Source organism: Panthera leo, chromosome F3 (assembly GCF_018350215.1).
Source record: "Panthera leo isolate Ple1 chromosome F3, P.leo_Ple1_pat1.1, whole genome shotgun sequence".
Lineage (NCBI taxonomy): Eukaryota > Metazoa > Chordata > Mammalia > Carnivora > Felidae > Panthera > Panthera leo.
In genome coordinates, this window is record NC_056696.1 from 67,685,755 (window position 1) to 67,705,569 (window position 19,815).

At 53.7% G+C, this 19,815-nt stretch overlaps 2 protein-coding genes and 1 long non-coding RNA gene across 3 annotated transcripts in view; 2 read left to right on the forward strand and 1 right to left on the reverse strand.

Annotated features, from left to right (window-relative positions):
* Positions 1-503: 503 nt before the first annotated feature.
* On the forward strand, positions 504-5,842 carry LOC122212334. The gene is made up of 4 exons (XR_006199101.1): positions 504-676; positions 4,372-4,481; positions 4,654-4,797; positions 5,594-5,842. It is a non-coding gene; the product is annotated as an uncharacterized LOC122212334 (long non-coding RNA).
* Positions 1,563-19,235, reverse strand: SYT11 (synaptotagmin 11). The gene is made up of 4 exons (XM_042926175.1): positions 18,938-19,235; positions 12,311-13,137; positions 4,338-4,461; positions 1,563-3,788 (listed from the first exon to the last, which is right to left on the reverse strand). The coding sequence occupies exons 1-4, from the start codon at positions 18,969-18,971 to the stop codon at positions 3,478-3,480; spliced, it is 1,296 nt and encodes a 431-aa protein (XP_042782109.1). The 5' UTR covers positions 18,972-19,235; the 3' UTR covers positions 1,563-3,477.
* Positions 18,203-19,815, forward strand: part of LOC122212296 (GON-4-like protein) — a 74,565-nt gene continuing 72,952 nt past the window's right edge. The window contains exon 1 of the mRNA XM_042926092.1: positions 18,203-18,219. The gene's annotated coding sequence lies outside the window, so the exon portion shown is untranslated. The remainder of the gene's footprint in view (positions 18,220-19,815) is intronic.

Here is a 19,815-nt window from a genome sequence, read left to right on the forward strand (position 1 = left end):
CTCTGGGGGTAGAAATACTTTGGGGTATAAATATTTCCAGTTACAGGGACGGGCTAATTAGCATCAAAGCCCTTATCTCTCTCCTGGTGGTTATGGTCTTAGGAATAACATTTTGAGAGGAAAACAGAAACGCTAGAGAAAGGATTTTAGGTCTGGAGCCTGGAATCTGCATTTTTTCTTTTTTTGAAAATTTTTGTTACGTTTATTTTTGAGACGGAGAAACAGAGCATGAGTGGGGAGGGGCAGGGAGAGAGGGAGACACAGAATCCAAAGCAGGCTCCAGGTTCCCAGCTGTCAGCACAGAGCCTGATGCGGGGCTCGAACTCATGAACCGCGAGATCATGACCTGAGCCGAAATCGAACGCTCAACCTCCCGAGCCACCCAGGCGCCCCTTTTCTTTCTTTTAAGTAAGCTCTACACCCGGTGTGGAGCTCAAGCTCACGACCCCGAGAGCAGACGCTGCAGGCTCCCCCAACTCGGCCAGCAGGGCACCCATCCCCCCCCACCCCCCCGACTCTGCCTTTTCTAACAAGTGCTCCAGATGGCCACGGATCAGGTGCTGTGGGGCCCACACTGGAAAGCGCGCCCTGGAACATCCCAGAGTCTGAGGACCAACCTCATTCCCAGTCACCGGCTCTCAAGAAAACCATGCACGTGTCCCTGTGCGTGTTTAATGTGAGTCAGTCTTTATTTTGCACTTGTGTGGTGCATTAACAAAGTCCACGTACAAGATAGCGTTACACATTGTAGGTTAGCATTACAGCATTATGCAGTTTCACACAACTCATGTTAGCTTTTTTCCGTTTTTTCTTTTTTTTTTTTTTTTTTTTTTGAATTTGACACATTTATTTTGAGTTTCATTTTTACAAGAGAAGACACAAGGTAAAGAAAGACGACCACATCGGAGAAGGATCATGGTGAGGGCGATGTCACTGTCGTGGCCATAATTAGAGCCTTCCAAGAAAAAGGACGCGTACCGTTCCCTCTCCTGAGCAAGCCGCTCCTGTCCCACAAACCAGTTCTCTCTGTTTTCATATCTAGAGCATGTTCATGGACACGTACCTCGTGGCTGTGCTCCACCGAGAAGAACCGAACGGAGGAATAACTCATAGAGGGACTTTTGTTATTACGAAAAACTCTTGTCTTCCCAAAGGAATCAAGATTATCAGCAGAGAAGGACTGACTCTTGGAAAATCAGAAGTGACCGTTCCCTAACCCGTTCCCGACCACGAGTGCCTTGTGCAAAAGCTAGGGTGCGACTCTCTTGTCTTTCAACTGACTCCGAGGAGGACACTACTCCTCCGCCCTTTCAGGTGGCTCTGGGAGGGACACGGGTGAAAGCCGAAGGCAGCTAGGAAACTTTGGGACAGCAAAGCCAAGGGCATGATGGATCAGGCGTGAGGTAGGAGGGAGGGGCCCTGTGCTGTCTGCCTCCTCGGAGGCCACTCCTGGCTCCAGAACTACGGTCCCCGCCCTGTCACCTCACCGCCCACTGCTCAACAGCCCAGAAGAATGAGGGAGGAAAGCCGCCTGGAGGCGGGGGGCGGGGGGGGGGGGGGGGGGGAGACGGGGAGAGGGGGCCGCAGGAGGGGCTACAGGCACTCAGCGGGGCAAACACCAGACTGTCTCGCCTGTTGCTTTGCACTGTTTCTGGGAAGGACACGGGCGGGGTGCTCAGCGGTTTCTGATCTTCAGACATTAAGGCGATGAAGAGGAAGCAGGTTTTTTCCTAAGGGGGCTTCAGGACGCTCCTGTCCGATTTACATTAAACTATCTCAAAATGCATTTTTAGAAAACAAAAATTATTTTCTTCTACGTATGATACAGTATTTACATTCCATGGAGTATAGGCTGGAGACCAGTGGGGACACCGCCAGGCCGGGGAGTCAGACGAGGGCGGGGGCCGGCAGCGTGGGCTCCGGGCCTGCTCGGCACTGCTCCGCACTGTCAAGAATCCAGGCTTCAGAAAGAACAGCAAAGGGATTCAGGGGGAGCAGACTGGTTTTAAATCCGCAAGAGCTCGGGGATCGTCAAAGGCAACATCGCCGCCCTGTCTGGACACCCGGCCTCCTCGGAGGCCAGAGGGAAGGACGGCTCTTGTCGGGTGTGGCCCTGCCTCGGCGGCCCCTTCGGGCCTTGGTTCCGGCTGCTGCTCGTGTGAGCCCCCGCGCAGGCCAGAGGAAAGGCCTGCTGGCCCTGCACGCTCGCCTGCAGCCAGCGGACCAGGTGTCTGCCCTCTGGGAGGCCTTGGCCTCAGAGCCACGGCCCGCCCGCCCGGAGTCAGGAGGCCTGAAGTTGAATCCCTCGCACCCTGGGCTGCCCCCATCCCATCCCTCCACCTGGTCTCGACCCCTGGAGCCCAAGAACCACGAGGGACGGGATGTTATAGAAGATTCCAGGTTACCTCGATCACTCCTTAACTCACGTTTACTTCGTTATTTTTAAGAGCCGCGATTGAAAAATTTAAGGATACAGACTAGTTTCCGCAGGCCCTTTTCCTTATGAAGCAAAGCCAACCTCCTCTAAGCTACCTGAGAAGACTGCAGCTTCTCCATGGTGAGCATTTCTGGAAAAAAAAAAAATGGTCAGTTTCATCCTTCGAACCAACAAATGACTGTCACTTGCTGGTGTAGCTGCAAGGTGGTGACGGGCACCTCCGTTCTGCCCACGCTCACAAACAGCGTCTGGGACCGGCCGCACGAGCCCACTGGTGCCACCGGAGAGCCAGATCTGAAGTCTTCAAAGCTCCCTCCAGAGCAGTCATCTAGTTCCGTAAACCCGAATTCTACCTAGTGAGTCTGCTGTGTTCGTGTGCTTTGTCACAAATTAATCACAGACTGCCCCTGCCCCCTCCCCACGGGAACGCTGGCGCAGAGACCCCACGCCTCGGATCCTCTCTCCCCTGCAAACCCTGCCTCGTCCACCCGGCCTGTTTCCTGGCTCACTCTGGACCTCTGGACCTTGGGCTCAGCCAAGGAGCAGGGGTGTCAGAGAACACGGGGAAGATGAAGCCGTGAGGTCTCACCTGCAGAGGTGGGGGGGGAGACGGCGCCTCTCCAGCAAAGCCCGGTAAAAAGAGGCCAATTTCAGGTAATCAGCAAATACAATTCGGCACAAAACACAATTTTCATGGATCAAAATCTGTAACTTGATATTGGCAGTTAGGCTAATTTCTTCAGTTTGTATTAGACATGCAAGTATAAGGTTACATTGTTATATATAGACTGGCGAGGCCTTTCCCTCTCTTTTTCCCCATAAAAAACAAAAAAACAAAAAAAGAATTTCTAGTGCCTTGCGAAGGAGAAAAATCATCATCACTAAGAACTGATCTGCAGCTGTGGTCACGGGGCGTTCTTCGTGGGGTTTATTTTGTAAGAAATCTTCTTCTACAACTAAAATGAGGTTTTAAGTCTGCTTCTCCCTGGCATCTCCCCGCCTGCCCTGCCCGGCCCCGGGCTCAGGCGAGGAGCACAGGATTAGTATTCGCTCAGACTGTGCCACTTGGCCACGGGCTTGCGGGGGCTCTCGCACACCTCCCTCCAGTGCTCCGCCCCGCTGGTGGTGATGCTGTGTGCCCCCAGGATCAGCCTCCCCACCGCCTCGTTCTTGGTGGTGCGGTCGAAGTCGATGACCAGAAACTCGATGCTGATGTCAGGCAGCAGGTCAGGGGGGATGTCGTAGACGAAAGACTCGTTGAAGACTGGGTTCAAAGTGCACTTTTTCACGTGGGTTTTCTTCTTGGCGATGCGCTTTCTGCCGTAGTAGACGTTCACCTTGACGTAAGGATCTGGGGCCGCCAAAGAGACAAGAAAAGAGGGAGACAGACCCATGACACGGTCCTCCTGCTGGTTTCGTGTTGGCAGGGAGGGGCTCTGACGTTCCTCTCGTTGGTGGCCCCTCACGCCAAACCCGCTCTGACTTTACGTGCGTCTGTCTGCCTGGGTAGGGGGGGCCACGGGAGCCAAGCGGGAGCCTAACAGAACTTCCTCCAAGTCAGGTCTGAAGAAACCCCGTGACACCGGGAGGCGTTTGCAAGGGCGCCGGGACTAACAAAAGCCCGGTCTTTTTGAGATGTCTCGCCCGGAGCGGGGGCTCAGCACCTGGCACGCACACCCACCCCGGCCCCGACACCCCACCAAACGTCAAGACCCCATACGCCCACTCACAGCACCCCCGCCCCCCGCTAGGGAGACCTACAACCCAGGCAATCGCCACGAGGAGAGCGTGGACAGAGGAACAGGATGCTAGGGGTCCTAAAACGCGGGCGCTGTCGGGGCCCCAGGCCGGGACGCGGTGGTGCTGGGACGGACAGAAGTAGGTTGGAGTAAATAGCTGCTACCTGAGAGACCGGTGATGTCCATTTTCGGCAGGTGTCGGGCTTTGAGGACCACCACTGTCATTCTCTGTGCCACGGGCTGGTATGACAGAGACACCTGGAGCTCCCCTCTGCTAATGCACTTCTGTGGAGAAGGAACAGCAGGTGAGGGTCCCGCCGCGAGGGACAGAGCCTGGCACAGTGAGTGCGCAGCAGTGACCGGGGGAGGCACAGGGGAGACGGTCGCCCTGTAGGGATGTAGCTACCAAAGTAACGGGGAGAGAAAAACGGAAATACTCTACTTCCAATCCTGATACTAAATAAAATCATCTGCAAGGAGAGGCAGCCTCGACTAGCATTCAAGAGCGCAGACCGTGAGGCCAGGTTGGTCCGGATCCAAGTCCTGCTCGAATGCTTGTCTGCGTGACCTGGGACAAGACCTGGACGTCTCTGCGTCACTTTCCTCAGCTGAAAGATGAAGGTACAAACGGTACTGACCTCAAAGCATTATCGAGAGGATTAAATACGTTAAAATCGGTAAACGTTTACCTGTGCCAGTGCCTGGCACACGGGGCACGAGACAGAAGCGCATTGTCTCCGACGGTCTCATTTGGTTCTCGCGATGAAAGTTTTGGAGACTGTAGACTGGAAGGCAGGAAACTTGGGTTGGAGCCTTAGCTTTGCCATTTACTCACCACCTGGCTTTGGGCAGGCTCCCGAACTTTCTGGCGACTGTTCCTCCATTTCACAAGGTGGATGTCCACACCTGCTCCTCCTGCCTCACTGAAAGCACTTCGGAGTGCTGGCCCCTTCCCCACTCACGTCTGCGTGTTCCCCTCTTTATGTTTTATGCCAGGTTCTACTTTGAGCTTGAAAAATGTCCTTGGTCCTCCAAGGACATTAAAAAATAAATTTTTTTTAAACTTTATTTATTTTGAGAGAGACAGCATGAGTGGGGGAGGGGCAGAGAGAGAGAGAGAGCAGGGGAGGGGCAGAGAGAGAGGTGACAGAGAGAATTCCAAGCACGCTCTGCTCTGTCGGCGCAGAGCCTGATGTGGGGCTTGAACTCACAAACCATGAGATCATGAGTTGAGCCAAAACCAAGAGCTGGACACTTAATCAACTGAGCCATTCAGGCACCCCTCTAAGGACACTTGAAACAATATTTGGATACTTACTACAAGCTGGGTGCTGGGGATCTGGAGCAAATAGGACCCAAATCCTTATTTTTTTCTTTCTTTCTTTTTCATCTCCCCGCATTTTTCTTTTCTTTCTAGTCTCTATGCCCAAGGTGGGGCTTGAACTCACAACCCCGAGATCAAGAGTTGCATGTTCCACGGACAGAGCCAGCCGGGCGCCCAGGATCTGGTTCTTGCTCCCAGGGAGCTTACCACGTCCAGAGAGACAGGCGCAAACAAACACGCCCTCCTGGGGGCCGTCAGGACCCGTCCCAGTGCTGCTGGGGGACCCACGGGAGGGGGGTTTGCCACACGACCTCCGGGCTGAGTTTATGACAGTGAGTCCGTGGGAAGACGGGTCAGGACGAGCGGCAGGAATGGCCGCTATGAAGGCACTGGGTCCTGAGAGGGTCCCCTGTGTTCCCAGAGTTGGGGGGAGGTGCCAGGAGGAGGGAACCTGGGGGGTGGGTCAGGCGAGGGCCTTGGAACCAAACAGCAGACTCAGACACAGCACACAGGCCAAGGGCAGCCAGCCGGCACAGGGGCGACAGGCGTTGCCGCCGTCGACAATTTATGAAGGCCGCTACCGTTCTAGTGGAGGCTGGACAACTGATGGACGGACGGACGGACAGAGCAGAGGCGGCCCCGAGGCTGAGGAGGGGACACTGAGGCCGGGACCCGGGGATGGGTGTGGGGCAAGATGTGTCAGGAAGAACTGACGGAAGTGGAAGTGGGAGGGGAGAGTGGAGGGCAATTTCTTGTTTCTTAGCTCATTTTTAAAATTATGATCAAAAAATTATTTTTTTCTCGTTAAAAATCTTTAAAAATTTTAACGTGTATCTACCTTTTTATGAAGTGAGGATGGGGCTGGGAGAGAGGAAACAAAAAGGAGGTGGGGCTCAAGGAACACTGGACATAATAAGGTAAATTTGGGACAGAAACCACTCCCTCGCTACCAAGTCTCGTTCCTATGTCCTTCAAAGCCCTCAAGAAATGTCACCTACTCCAGGAGTTCGCGGACTGCGCAAAACCGGGCCACACGCTCCCGACGACAACGTCCTGTGCACCTGCTTGGGGAAGGCGCGATGCTAGCGGCTGGGGCCGGCCGGGGGGCGGCGGGAAGCCCTATCTGGAGAAGCTCGCAGACTTCTGCGCTACCTGCTCAGGGTGCCTGTGCAGGAAAGAACAGCAGCGAGTAATTTAATTAGCTCGTCAGTGGAAAACGAGGAAAGAAACCTAAAAATCTGTGCTTTGACTAGAAGCCTAACTCCCCTCAAGGAATGAAACTGGAGTAATAGCTCGCCTGGTTCAGAACCTTTCCTGAGGCTACATTTCATTCCGGGAACGTACGCAAAGGTCCGTGGTAGGGCATCACGGGACTAGGATTGAAACTCACCCGCTAGCTTTTGAAACCGAAGTCCAAAAGCGAACAGACTTACAAAAGATTTTCATGGCTTTTCTCTGCTAGACTGAAGCCCCACGGTCTTTCCTTTCCCAGAACATACATGTTGTCAGCTCTCGATGATGTCCGCGGAAGCACCCTCGGCCAGCTTAGGGTCACGGGCTGGTTGTCCCTGCCAACCGGTATACTTCTGGGCTGCTTCCTTTTGACGTGAGTCAGAACGCAATCGGAGAACGTAAACTCATTTTTACTACTAGGTACGGCCAAATGGCGTCAGGAAAGTAATCCCACGCGATAAGGGAAATTAAGCGCCTTCCAGAGGAACATTCAGAACTGAGCTATCCGATACGGTAGCCACTAGCTCCAATTTAAACGTGTCCGCTTAAATTTAATTTTAAATTAGTTAAAATTAAGTAAGATTAAAATTTTAGTTCCTTAGTCACACTAGCCATATTTCAAGTGTCCCGGTGCACGTACAGAACGTTTGCACCGTCACAGAGAGTTCCGGCAGTGAGCACTGATCTAGAAGGAACTTCTGGGTGATCTGGGCCACCACTTCATTCCATGAGCCCCAAAGAAATGTTAACTAGATTTGAGGTCTGGAACATCCTTGAATACTGGCACTAAACACGAAATATGCACACACAATCTTTTTTTTTTTTTTAATTTTTTTTTTAGTGTTATTTTTGAAGGAGGTAGAGCATGAGTGGGGGAGGGGCAGAGAGAGGGAGACGGAATCCCAAGCAGGCTCCAGGCTCCGAGCTGTCAGCACAGAGCCCGACGTGGGGCTCGAACTCACCAACTGTGAGACCATGACCTGAGCCGAAGTCGGACGCTTAACTGACTGAGCCACCCAGGCGCCCCTGCACACACAATCTTTAAATATAAAGATTTAAATATAATCTTATATTACTATATAAAATTAATTATATACAATTAAATATAATTCTCACTTTGTATACAGAAGAAGGGTAGATGGCGTAAAAGGGAAACTCTAAACAACAGAGTTTTTTGGGGGCGCCTGGCTGGCTCAGCAGGAAGAACATGCGACTGACTCTTGATCTCGGGGTCATGAGTTCGAGCCCCATTTTGGGTATGGAGCCTCCTTTAAAAAAGTTACATGAGCCTGATCGTTAAAAACAAAAACCCAAGTGTTTTATTTAAAAAAAAAAAAAAAAAAGCATTAGCTATAAAATTATAGCTTATGTTTCCTAATTATTTGGTTAAAACTGTGTTTTGTAAATCATCCCTTATAGCCAAATCTTTCCAGTCTAAATCCCCATGCCCCTTCCCTAGTTCTCAGAGAAAGTGAACAACTTCTGGTTACAACTTTCTTTTCTCCCCTAAAATCACCCCTCAGGCAGTTGTTCTCCATCTGATTCCCACCCCCCCCCCCCCCCTTCACCTCTGGTCATCTTACTTGGGCAGAACTCCCACCCCTGTCCAGTGCCCCCGGTGAAGCCCAGGTCAAGTCTGCAGCCACAACAGCACCCGAGTGCCACTGTGCCTCCACACTGAAGGCCAGATCTCACGTCCCCTCCCCTCCCCCCTTCTCTTTCCACCCAATTCCCACTGCGAGTGGCATTGTCAATGGCTCTTTCTCAAGGGATCTTTGTCAAGGGCTGGGAGTGAGCTCCGGTTCCCAGCCCCCTGGCCGAGTGAGGCAAAAACCCTGCTGGGGGCAGACAAGCAGGAGTGCAGGGGGAGGAAGGGTGTCCTCCGTGCCTGAAAGAGCGGGGAGGCTTTGCTCTCAGGCGCCTTTCTCCCACAGTGCAGAAGAGGAACAGAAAGAGTGGGGGTAGGGAAGACACGGTAGGGTGAGGGTCCGTTCCAGAGTGACTGGCGAGCCACACAGTCTCTGCACCAGGTGGCCCCGCGCGTCCTCGGTACAACTTTATTGGGGCCAGAGGTCCTCTGGGGCCACCTCCACACCAATCACAGTCATGGGAAAACAAGAGAAACAAAAACCTTGATGTTCAACCACATCTTCTTTTCCCCAGTACACACACACAGCCACTCTCTCCGTGGCTCATTTCTTTCTCTCTTTTCAGTCCCTTTTGGCTCGACTGGATGACCTCTCAGGTTCCTTAGGAGTCTGAGATTTCGAGAATCCTGGCATTCCCACGACCAGTGTCCCAGGCCATCAGCACCAGATGTGGCCCAGGAAAGATGGGAAGAGATTTGGAAAACAATGACGCGAAGAGATGAGATTCGGGGGAATCTAACAGCTCTGCAAGACCCGCTTGTCAGTTACTTCTCTTTCCACCCTCTCTTGCCCCCAGGCCCCCTCTGGGCCGCCTCCCTCCCCCTCGTGGGTGATCTTTTATGGGAATTTACTTGAATTTTCACTCTACTTTAATTCACTTTGATTTTTATCCGAGGGGTGGCTGGCTGTCTTAGAAGAGCAGGAGACTCTTGACCTCAGGGTCATGAGTCCGAGCCCCACGTTGGGTATAGAGCGTACTTAAAAACAATAATAATAATTTCTAACCAAATGAAATATTAGAGAAATAGCTGCCCCCCGCTCCTCCCAAAAAAAGCTGGTTCCAGAGTCCAATTCAGAGATTTAGGGCATTATAGAATTTATACTGTGATCTTCTTTTACTAATAATCAAGGGCTAATTTTTCCTAAGAGCTGAGAGCGCTCTCCGTGATCCCATTAGCCTTCTCTGCCAAGGATCAAGGCTGAGAAACGGTGGCCGCTGGCCCCGAATGAGGACTAAAATGGGAGTCACAGATGACAGCCAGTCCTGGGCTTCTTCAACCAGACCACACTAGGCAAAAGGAAGGATGAGAGGCGATTTTTCTGCTGAAGGAAGTTCAGGTAGGGGTGTGGGGTTATCTGGGGAAACCCAATTCCCAGCAGTCCCCACCCAAGCCTCCGGGTGGGAGAAGAGAACGTGGCCCTGTATTATAACGGATGCCTTCCACAGACCAGAAAAAGCTCTTTATAGAGTGCGGGACGGTCCAGAGCAGCTCTAACTGCTGAGCCAAGGGGAGACCCAGAAAGGGCAGACTCTGGGCCACAGCAGGGAGGCCGTGCTACAGGCAGGCGTGTGGACTCGTGGCTCGGGACGGAGCGCAGCCCTGGCCACAGGCGCTGGCTGCAGAAACACGCTGAGGAGGTCCAGCGGGCTGGAGGGCTCTGCGTGTCCTGTCTGCGCCTCTCCCAGGGGGCCTGTTGCTCAGGATCCTCGCCCTGGCTTGTCCCTCCTGAAGGGAGTTAATAAAGTGGAAAGAAACGTGGCTCTTGCCAAGAGCCCCTGGCGGTTTAGCAAATGCCATTGTCTGTGCTCCCTGGCCAGTGTCCGGGATTTGAGGCTGTTTTGTTCCCAGCCCAAATCAGTCCCTTTCCTGGCCAGTCTCTCCCCAGCTGCAGCCTGGCACAGAGCCATCGCCTGCTTTCAGCCTTGGGCGGCAAGAGCACGAGCCGTCTGGGGGAGTCTGGCCAGCTGGTGGCTTCACCGAGGCTGGGGCTGCAGGGAAGGACGGTGTGCAGCGCTGATGAAGGCAGGCAGTGGAGCACTGGGGCTGCTGGAAAGGAGGAGCAGGGAGGACTCAACAGAGCCCCGAGGAAAGGAGATGGCGGGGAAGGGGACGCGGTGGAGGGGGCTGAGAACATGTCACCGCCGCAGTTCCGACCCGTGCTTCTGAGGGTACAAGAGCCTCTGCTGTGTTGGGCTCTCGGACATCTCCCCCGTCTTGGCAGGGGACCAGCGTTTAGGACCCGAAGAGCACCTCTAACGCCCTTCAAGATGCGGGGGCTTCTGGCCCCTGGGAGGCAGGGCTGGTGTGCCACGCGGCAGCCGCAGCTCCCCGGGCAGTGGCGTGGCCGGGCGGCTGCTGTGACAGGTGCCAGAGACACAGCATGGAAGGGAGGAACGCGCCCTCGTCCAGCGGGTAAACTGTGCCCGGCGCTCAGGGCACACCCAGCCTCTACTGGCCCCGTAAGCCTCCCTTGTCCGATCCTGGCCCTCCTGCCTCCCTGCTGAGTCCAGTGTGGGCCTGGAGGTGGAAGAGGCGTCGGGAGAGAAGCATGGCAGCCAGGGCCACGGCTCTTTCTGGAAGGTGAGCAGTTGTTCTCAGCGGCCCTGACATCCTTTCTGAACCTTCCACCTCCTTCTGCACACCCCTTGCCTTCCTTTGTTTTGTTAAAATATAAATGTCTGCTAACCACACGTACCTCCCAGGGACCAAACCTTACTAATGACAGCAATAACAGTCGCGGTTACGATTTCTTGAAGGTTTACGGTGTGCCTGGGGCTACGTAGATGTACCATCTCGCTTAGTTCCCATCAGAAACCGAGATCAGAGGAGCTAAGCAGCTCGCCCAAGGTCAGCTGGCTGGCGAGATTTGGATTCAAACTCGGGTTCGACTTCAAAGCCCCTGTTATTAACCACTCCTGTCGTATCTTGCAACAGGAATGAAACTCTGCGTTTAAAATGCCAACAGCCTCTTCCACGCTGACCACCTGGCTGTTGTCAAGACCGTCTTTCTCCTTCACTAAAGTAAAGGCCCCTCAAGGGCAACGACGTGCCGGACGCATTATCTCACCTAATCCTTACAACACTGCAAGGAAGACAGTATTATCGGCCCCATTTCACAGACGGGGAAACGAGCTGAGGAGGGTTCAGGCGCTCACCGGGGCCACTCGGCTGGGAGGTGGTGAGCTGGGCCTGGAGTCAGCCAGTCCGGCCAGAGCCGGAGCGCTCCACGGAGAACCACCCTGCTCGCCCGGTTGTGGGAGAAACGGGCGAACTGGGGGGGGGGGGGGGGGGGGCACGTTTCTTGCGCCCCTGAAACTACAGGTCAAGAGCCAGAGCCGCCCAGCGGGGAGGAGGCAGGAGGGTGGGCCCTGACTCCCCGGCCGATCTGTGCAAATGGGGTGCCGAGGATGAGCGTGTGTGGCGGGGCTGAGGCCCGGGAGAGGGGCTGGGCGGTGAATCGAGTCCCTACACGGCATTTATGGAACGGCTGCGAACACACAGACACACGATACTACTTATACCCGCGATCTGGGCTGAGAAAGGGAAGCTGAGGGCAAGATGACCGAAGCCCCGTCACAGTTCAGCAGAGGAAGGTCACACGTGACTTTGGAGAAGAAACCGGCCCCCACAGCATTGATGTCATGAGGGTCTAGGACCGGGGGGCCAGCCCGCTCCAAGCAAGCCTGGCTTAGCATCAGGATGCCCAGCACTGGGCGAGATCTCAGCAGCTGCCTGTGCCTCTGTCCGTGCCAAGTGCCTTTTGGAGGAGACTCGGCTGGACAGGCCCTCCGTTTTACTCCGGCCACTGCTGACTCCTGACAGCCCCTCCTTCCATCCGTCCGCCCCCTGCCCTCCATTTGTTCCCCGAGCTCTCATCTCCCCCAACCTATCAGTCCCCCCACCGCCAACACGCTCTTCCTCCTCACCTGGATGTTCCTTTTGGTGATGTCCCTGGTCAGCTGTGCCTTGCCCGTGCTGGGGTCCACGCCGGCCAGCGGCACCATGACCTCCCCGATGACGTCGTCCCGGGAGAAGCGGTCAAAGCTGAGGACGAGGAAGTGGAGCACCAGGTCTTGCAGCTGGCTGTACGGGATGCCGTAGAAGGTGAAGGTCTCGTCAAACACGGGGTCCAGGGTCTTCCGCAGCACTCTGGTCTTCACCCGATGCCGCTTGTCGGGAAGGATGGTCATTTTGATGTAGGGGTCGGAGCCCTGGGTCTGTTCATCCATCACCGGCAGCCCGTGAGCCTCCTGGATTGTCACCACCAGCGCTTTTTTCGGGAAGTTATAGTCCACCGAGAAGGTGAGGGATCCTAGCATGACGTCCTCCTCCGGAGACGACGGAGAAGTGGTTTTGCTCTCCCCAGGGGTCAGGCTCGCGACGGGGCTCCTCAGTTCTTCCCCATAGTCCACTTTAATAGGGAGCTGGTCCATACAAGATCCAGAGCTGGGGCCCCCGGGGCCTTTGTCTCGGCCCAGCAGGCCAGCCTCTGCCGCGTCCACCAGCACGCTCCCACGCCCCCCTTCCCTCCCGGGGCCGTCTTTGTCTCTCCGCACTTTGATGATTTTCTTCTTGTTGCTGAGGGTCTCTGGGTATATGCTGATGCCTTTGAGCATGTGGATAAACTTATAGGGGGGGGTCTTGTGCTTCTTCTCTGCCCGCTGGTGGCAGCATGTCCACACGAAGACGGTCACCGAGACGCACACCACAAGCACGGACGCCCCGACGAGGCCGGCCACCACTGGCGACACATCTGCAGGTGGAGACCAGAGACGCGTCAAGGCAGGTGGACCTCAACCCCCGTCTGCAGCTCCTCCACTGGGGGCCTCTGCGAAGCCAAGGCAATCTGGCACCTGCACCGCCAATCCGGCCCGTCTGGGCTTGAGAACCTCCCCTCTCCCGGGGATGCCCCGCGCCATCCCCTCCCACCAACCACGGCTTTTCCTTTCCACCGAACCCGGTGAAGTCTTTCTCTTCTCCAGGAAGCCGTCCGGGAAGGGCCCCACCCGACTCCCCGTTCTTTCCCTGGCCCTCTCGCAGCACTTAAGGACTTGGGTCGCTCCTACTGATTTGTGATTCACATAAAGCTACCTCGTAGGTGTTACAAAGTCACCTCTACCTCCACTGTTACACAACGCTCAAGGGCACAGGCTGCGTCTGGCTTCGGGAGAATATTCCACAGCATCCAGCACAGGGTTTGCCGTGGGCCTGTGCGGGCCGCCTGGCAGCTGGGGTAGAAGAATGCAGGGCTGAGCCTGGGTGGTTTGGGGAGTGCACTCAAGGGTGGTAAAAAGAAGTCTGGATCTGAGTATTTTAAAAATACATTCCAAATTTCAGCTCCCAGTTCCCAATGCTTGCATCTTAAATAGGAAGAAACAGGGACTGTGCACAATGTCAGCTCTCTGCTCAAATATCACCTCAGCAAGGCCTTCCCTGACCACCCTACCTCAAAGCTCAACCGTCTTCCCACCTAGACCCCCCGCCCCCGGGGTCCTACTCTGTGTCATCGTCTCCATAGGTCTTATCTGTCTCACACACGGCAAAACACATGCGTGTGTGCACCCCCATAATATATATAGGAACACACACACGTGTATAATTTTACAGTAAATAACTTCTTCACTAAAGAGTAAGTTTCACAAGAACAGGGATTTTGTTTGTTGGGTTCATTTCTGTATCCCCAATGTTGAAAACACAAACGTGTACTTGGTACGTATTTGTTGCACGAACAGATAACTAAAGAGAAACAGACCGTTTCCTTCCCTTCCTCTCCTCTTGTCCTTTCCCACACAAGCTGGGACCCTAACGAGTTTGGGGTTTCTTTTGCCCTTTAAGGGCACTGAAGCCAAACTGGATTTGGGCCTTAAAGGTCTAGATAAGGCCTCTGGTTGCCCACATTACTTTTTGGGGAAGCCATGCGTAGGGCAGGGAGGACTAAGGAAATAAACGTGACTTCAACATATTCCAGATTCTTCCTGAAACATCCCTCCACAGCTATCTGCCCAGCTCACTGCCTCACCAACTGCAGACCTCTGCTCCAATCTTACCTTATCAGAGCAGCATTTCCTGGCTGCCCCACGTGAGATAATATGCCCATCACTCTGCTTTATTTTTCCTCATAGAACTTAGTACTCCTGACATATATTCATCTGTCCTCCTTACTAGATAAGATTAGCAATAGTGACTGTCTGTTTTGATCACTGCTATATCCCCAGGTCCTAGAACCATGCGGCACATAGTCAGTAGTCATTGAAGAAATGAATTAGTGAATTCACGACAGCCTCCACAGACAGGAAAAAAAAAGGAGTCCGTATGATTACATACATCAGGGATAAATGTAAAATTCTATATTGGCCTTCAAAAACCTGTTGATACACAATGGGAGGCCTTACTTAACAAGTCTGAGCAGAAATAATCTAGTTGTTTATTCTGAAGTATAATTAGGCTGATGCCAACCTATACCAGGAGTATGATGTCCCGATGACAGGGTTGGGGGGTAGCATAATTTAATCTGCACTGGGATAACATATATGGAATGTTCTGTCCGGCAATGACAAGAATAAAAATCGCTATTTTTCTGTGTGCATTTATTGTGTCCTTGCCTGTTCTAGAGCTCTCTCTGAATCAATGAATTCACTGACTAGGTACCACTAATATCCTCACTTTGTAACTGAGGAACCTGGGGGCTCAAATCTGCCATAGGCCACGAGGTAGCAAATGGCGGTGATGGGATCCAAACCCTGGTCTGCCTGACCCCAGAGCACCTCTTCATTAATGGATAATCAAGATAGTAAAAGCCCTGGAAACCATATCAAATGAGGAAAAGTTGAAGGAATTGGAGCTGAGGGGTCTGGGAATAACAACTTTCTTCAATTATTCAAGGCATTTTGATGGAAAAGGTCTGATTTGACTTTACAAAGAGGACACGTCTAGCACCAGTGCATACAAGCTACAGGAAGACAGATTCTGACTCAGTGAAAAGAGTCAAATTATTATTAGTTCAGCCTCACAATGGCCCGGATCGCTTCATAAGGCAGTGAACCTCCAACTGAAAACTTCTGGAGGTTTGATCACCGTTGGTCAGGCATATTCTAAGAGAGATCTCTTCAGTAGAGATTGGACTAAATGTCTCTTAAGTTCTTTCTCCAACATCCCATGATGCTATCAAAGTTGGGATCAGGCAAGAAAAGGAGACATTACATTTTTCAATAATATTAAGGAGTGAAGCCATTAACAAAATAAACCAAGGTTTAAATAATAATAGTGTTTATTCTCATATATTAAGTGAAATAAGAGCTGTTAGTGACAGGTTTCATAAAACAGGAACAGCCTTGGTGGTAAGCTCCTTGAAGGCACGTGGAAATAACATGCTGTCCATCTTTGAGTGCCTGAGTCTTTGCATTTAATAGGAGCTCAGTAAATATTTGTTTGACCAACTGATTGGATTCAGTTGTCAATCAGAATGGGCACAATGTGAAAAAGTGGCTTTCCATTCACCACCCACCAGGGACATTCCTGAAAACTGCTTGCTACTGACTAATGACAGCGAACACCGGTTGCCTCCATGAGAAGAGGAAAGCAGGAAACCGACAAGACAGGCACATTTTTGACAATGATGTGAAAGGGAGGTGTAAAGGCCTCGGCTGGGGACACTGGAGTAATCCTTTTGGCTCCACTATAGACCTACTCTGTGATCTCGCAACAACCCACTACTGCTTATAATGCCTCCACGTCTGCGGTTAGAAGATGGAGATGGAGGTGGGGGGCGCGCCTGGGGGGCTCAGTCAGTTGGGCGTCCGACTTCGGCTCGGGTCACGATCTCGCGGTTTGCGAGTGCGAGCCCCGTGTCGGGCTCTGTGCTGACAGCCCAGAGCCTGGAGCCTGCTTCCGATTCTGTGTCTCCTCTCTCTGCCCCTCCCCTGCTCATGCTCTGTCTCAAAAATAAATAAAAACATTAAAAAAATAATAATAATAAAAAAGAAGATGGGGGTGGGATGGGTAGAGAGAAGAGGAAGGACTCCCACTTTCAGGGGGATAGAGAAGGGAACGAAGACAAGCAGATGAAGCCATCCGTGGCTTATCCAGCTGCTCTCCTCTACCTGGTTTCCCACTCTTGCCCCATTTTCTTCTTCATTTTCGTATCTGTTAACCCCCGTCTCTCTCCCCCACACCCAAGGCAGTGAACTAGAAAAAATCAGATGCTGAAACTCAGAACCCTCTGTCTTGCTTTAGTCAAAAGCTTGGTGGGAAAAGGAAGTCGGAACTAATGGCTGAAGCCAGCGTTCTAAAGTAGTCGTAAATTGCAGTGACTGCTTGCTCCTTTTGTCCTCCAAGGTCACGGATAATTGAGTGTTGGCTTGGTGTATCTCCCGAGGGCTAAGGCATCTGAAATGAAGTACTCTGTGAGATGTGAGGAAGTCAGAAGTGGCAGCTACGTAGGACCCTCTGTACCCGCCTAAAGACCTGGGAGCCATATTGGGGCTGTGCCCAGCTCTCTCAGCCTTTGACCAGACCTGCTGTTGACACTCCCTGTGCCAAAACATCAAACAGCCTTTCCCTGTCAAGTGGGCCAGGGTGACACAGTGAAATGACAACGGACTTTGTTTTGGCGTCAACTGGACATTGGTTTGAATCCTAGCACTACCCTTGCGTGTTTGTTTGACTTTACCCCAAGTTACTTTATCTCACTGAACTTCAGTTTCCTCATCTGGCAAATATATATAATAATGCTAAAACTGGAGGATACCGTAAGGACGAAATAAAATGGAGTACGTAAAAGGCTGAAATAATCTTTTCTCGCTCTCTCTTTTAAATTGAGAGAGGGGAGATGGGGGCCGAGGGAGAGAAAGAGAGAGAGAGACTCATCAGCAGGCTCTACACTCAGTGCCGAGCCCAACAAGGGGCTCCATCCCATGACCCCGGGATCATGGTCTGAGCCGACTGAGCCGCCCAGGTGCCCCCGTCTTTGAAAAATCTTTTTTCTCTTTTCCCCCTAAAAGAAACTACTGCATTATGTTTCGTAACTTCTAACTTTCTCAGGAACCTGGAACCGCAATTAGAGAAAAGAGTGATGTTGGAAAGAAGGTGTAAGAAGAAAAACAGCAGTACGAAAATCACGGAGTGCTCATGTAACCACAAAAGGGCCACCTATTTCGGAAATTCGGGACTCAAAGATAAAGACGCAGAAGGTGAATGAGGTGTAAGAAAGAAATACAGCTAAGATTTAGCCTTTGGGAATCAGTGGGAACCAGTAGCTAATGGGTGTGATCTGTTTTCTGGATGCTTCCCCTGCTCAGATGTCTTCTTTCTGATAGTGAGGTGGGAGAGCTCATTGGCTTCTGTTTCCATGAACCTCTTACTGGGGAGTGAGAAAAGCCATTTCCTACTTGGATTACGGCCCCACCCTAAAAGCTGTGGTCTGGATGCTCGAGATTTCTGGGTCGTCTGAGGGACAGACAGGCTGTCTTAGGGGATGTGAAGGACCCCTTGGCCGGCAGCAACGCTCATCCAAGCTGGGGTAGACGTGAGGGAGGAGCAGGGCAACTCCTCGATTTTTGGCCCAGGAAGTCTGCACCCCTGGCCCATTTTGGAGGAAGCCCCACAGAGGAAAACACTTGCGCGCCCAGCTTTTCTTTCCCTTCTTCCTCCCATTTTCCACTCCACTCTCCGCCCCTGGGCGTGCAGCCGAGCCGAGAGCCCGGAGGCCCGGGTCGGGGGCCAGCCGCTCCGAGGTGACGTAATGCCTTCCCGGGTACACAAAGCGGCCTCCCCCGGGCCCGGCCTCCCCCGCCCCTCCCCCCCCGGCCGGGCCCGCGCCCCCGCCAGCGCCAGCGCGGTGAGTCCCCCTCTCGGAAAAGCCAGCCAGGGAAACAGGGAACAAAGGCCCGGGGAGAGGGGCCTGGGCGCTGCCGGGAGGCCCAGAATAGACATCACGTCATCCCCGGCTCGGCAGCGCCAAGCGCCATTTGGTAGCAGCGGACGGACCCACCATTACGGTGCAGAACCGCGCTCGAGGGCCCTCGGCGGCCGCCAGCCCCGCGCCCCGCGCCCCGCCGGCCGGGCAGCGGCTCCCCGCGCGCTCCCCCGCAGCCCAGGCTCCCCCCCCCCCCCCCCGAAGCCGGCCCCCCGCCTCCAGCCCCCCTCCCCCAGGTCCCCCCCAGCTGCCATCTTGGCGCCCATCCCCCGCCGCCGCCCTCCCCCGCAGCCCGAGGAGCAGTGGGAGGGGGAGCAGGGGGCACCGCCCTGCGCGCCCCGAGGGGGAGGGGTCCGCGTCCCGCTCCCCCGCCCTCCCCCACATCCCCCTCCAGCGCGCGGACGCGGCCCACACAGGTTTCGGCGGCCGTGGGGACCCGCGACCCCCGGCAAGTCCCGGGCCTGGCCAGCTCTGCAGCCCGCAGCTCAAGTTCAGGCGCCGCCCGCCGCCGCAGGCCCCATCCTGGCGGGGGCTGGCGCTTGGGGGCCGGGTGTGGGCTCCGCTCCCTCCCAGCACTGGGCTCCTCTGGCTTCGCAGACGTTTCCACTGGCCCGGGCTTAGTTTTCCCGGCTCTACTTACCAAAGCTAGGTCGGATATTGGTGATCTCAGCCATGTCGTAATCAGAGGCTATTGCTGTAAATGCTTTTTCAGTGGTCGGCCAAGTCTGGGGACGCCCGGCCAGCACCGAGGCCGCCGCGGTAGAGCGCTAGCTCAGGGGAGGGGGGGAGGTATCTGGCGGACGCCTCCTGCGACGGCCGGGCCCCTGGTTGCCAGCTGCGGGCGCCTCCTAAGATGCTCCAGGGATGCTCTGAGCGAAGGATGCAGGTGCAGCCAGACTGGTCCTGATGCGAGGTAGGCCCCGCCTTCTTCCGAACGGCCCTCGGCAGAAGACTCCGCCTCCGTCCGAAAAGCTCCGGAAGTCAGGCCCGGCCCCTTTCCGGAAGCTCTCCGCGAGGGGACCCCTCCCGTCGCCGAGATTTCTTGGGGACGAGACCCCGCCCACTGGCGGGCTGTGGGTCCCTAAGGCGAGAAGCCCCGCGGCCCGAGCCAGAAGTGTAGGTACATTTTCATCTGAGGTCCTATACATCCTGTGATTCCGGGTTCCGGGGCTTAATATAGCGGCAGAATGTTCTGGATGACAGGGACTCCAGAATTTTGGAAAAAGAAAATTCTATACTGCCTGCATTTCAGGATCGTTTGCCATTATTGTTAGGCATTTCTGAGACCGCTAAAGGTTATTATGGGAACTTATTTAAACTTCAACAGCTCTGATTAAAGACTAAACCAGGTGATGTTGCATAACTCTGAAAAGTTACTGGGAATAATTGTAGAAGCAAAATTCTACAATCTACGGATGGATTTTGTGGTGTGTAAATTAAAGTTTTGTTTTGTTTTTTCTTTTTTCTTTTTTAAGGCTCGTGTGTCAAAGGTAGTGGGTATTTCTCTTCCAAAAGCTT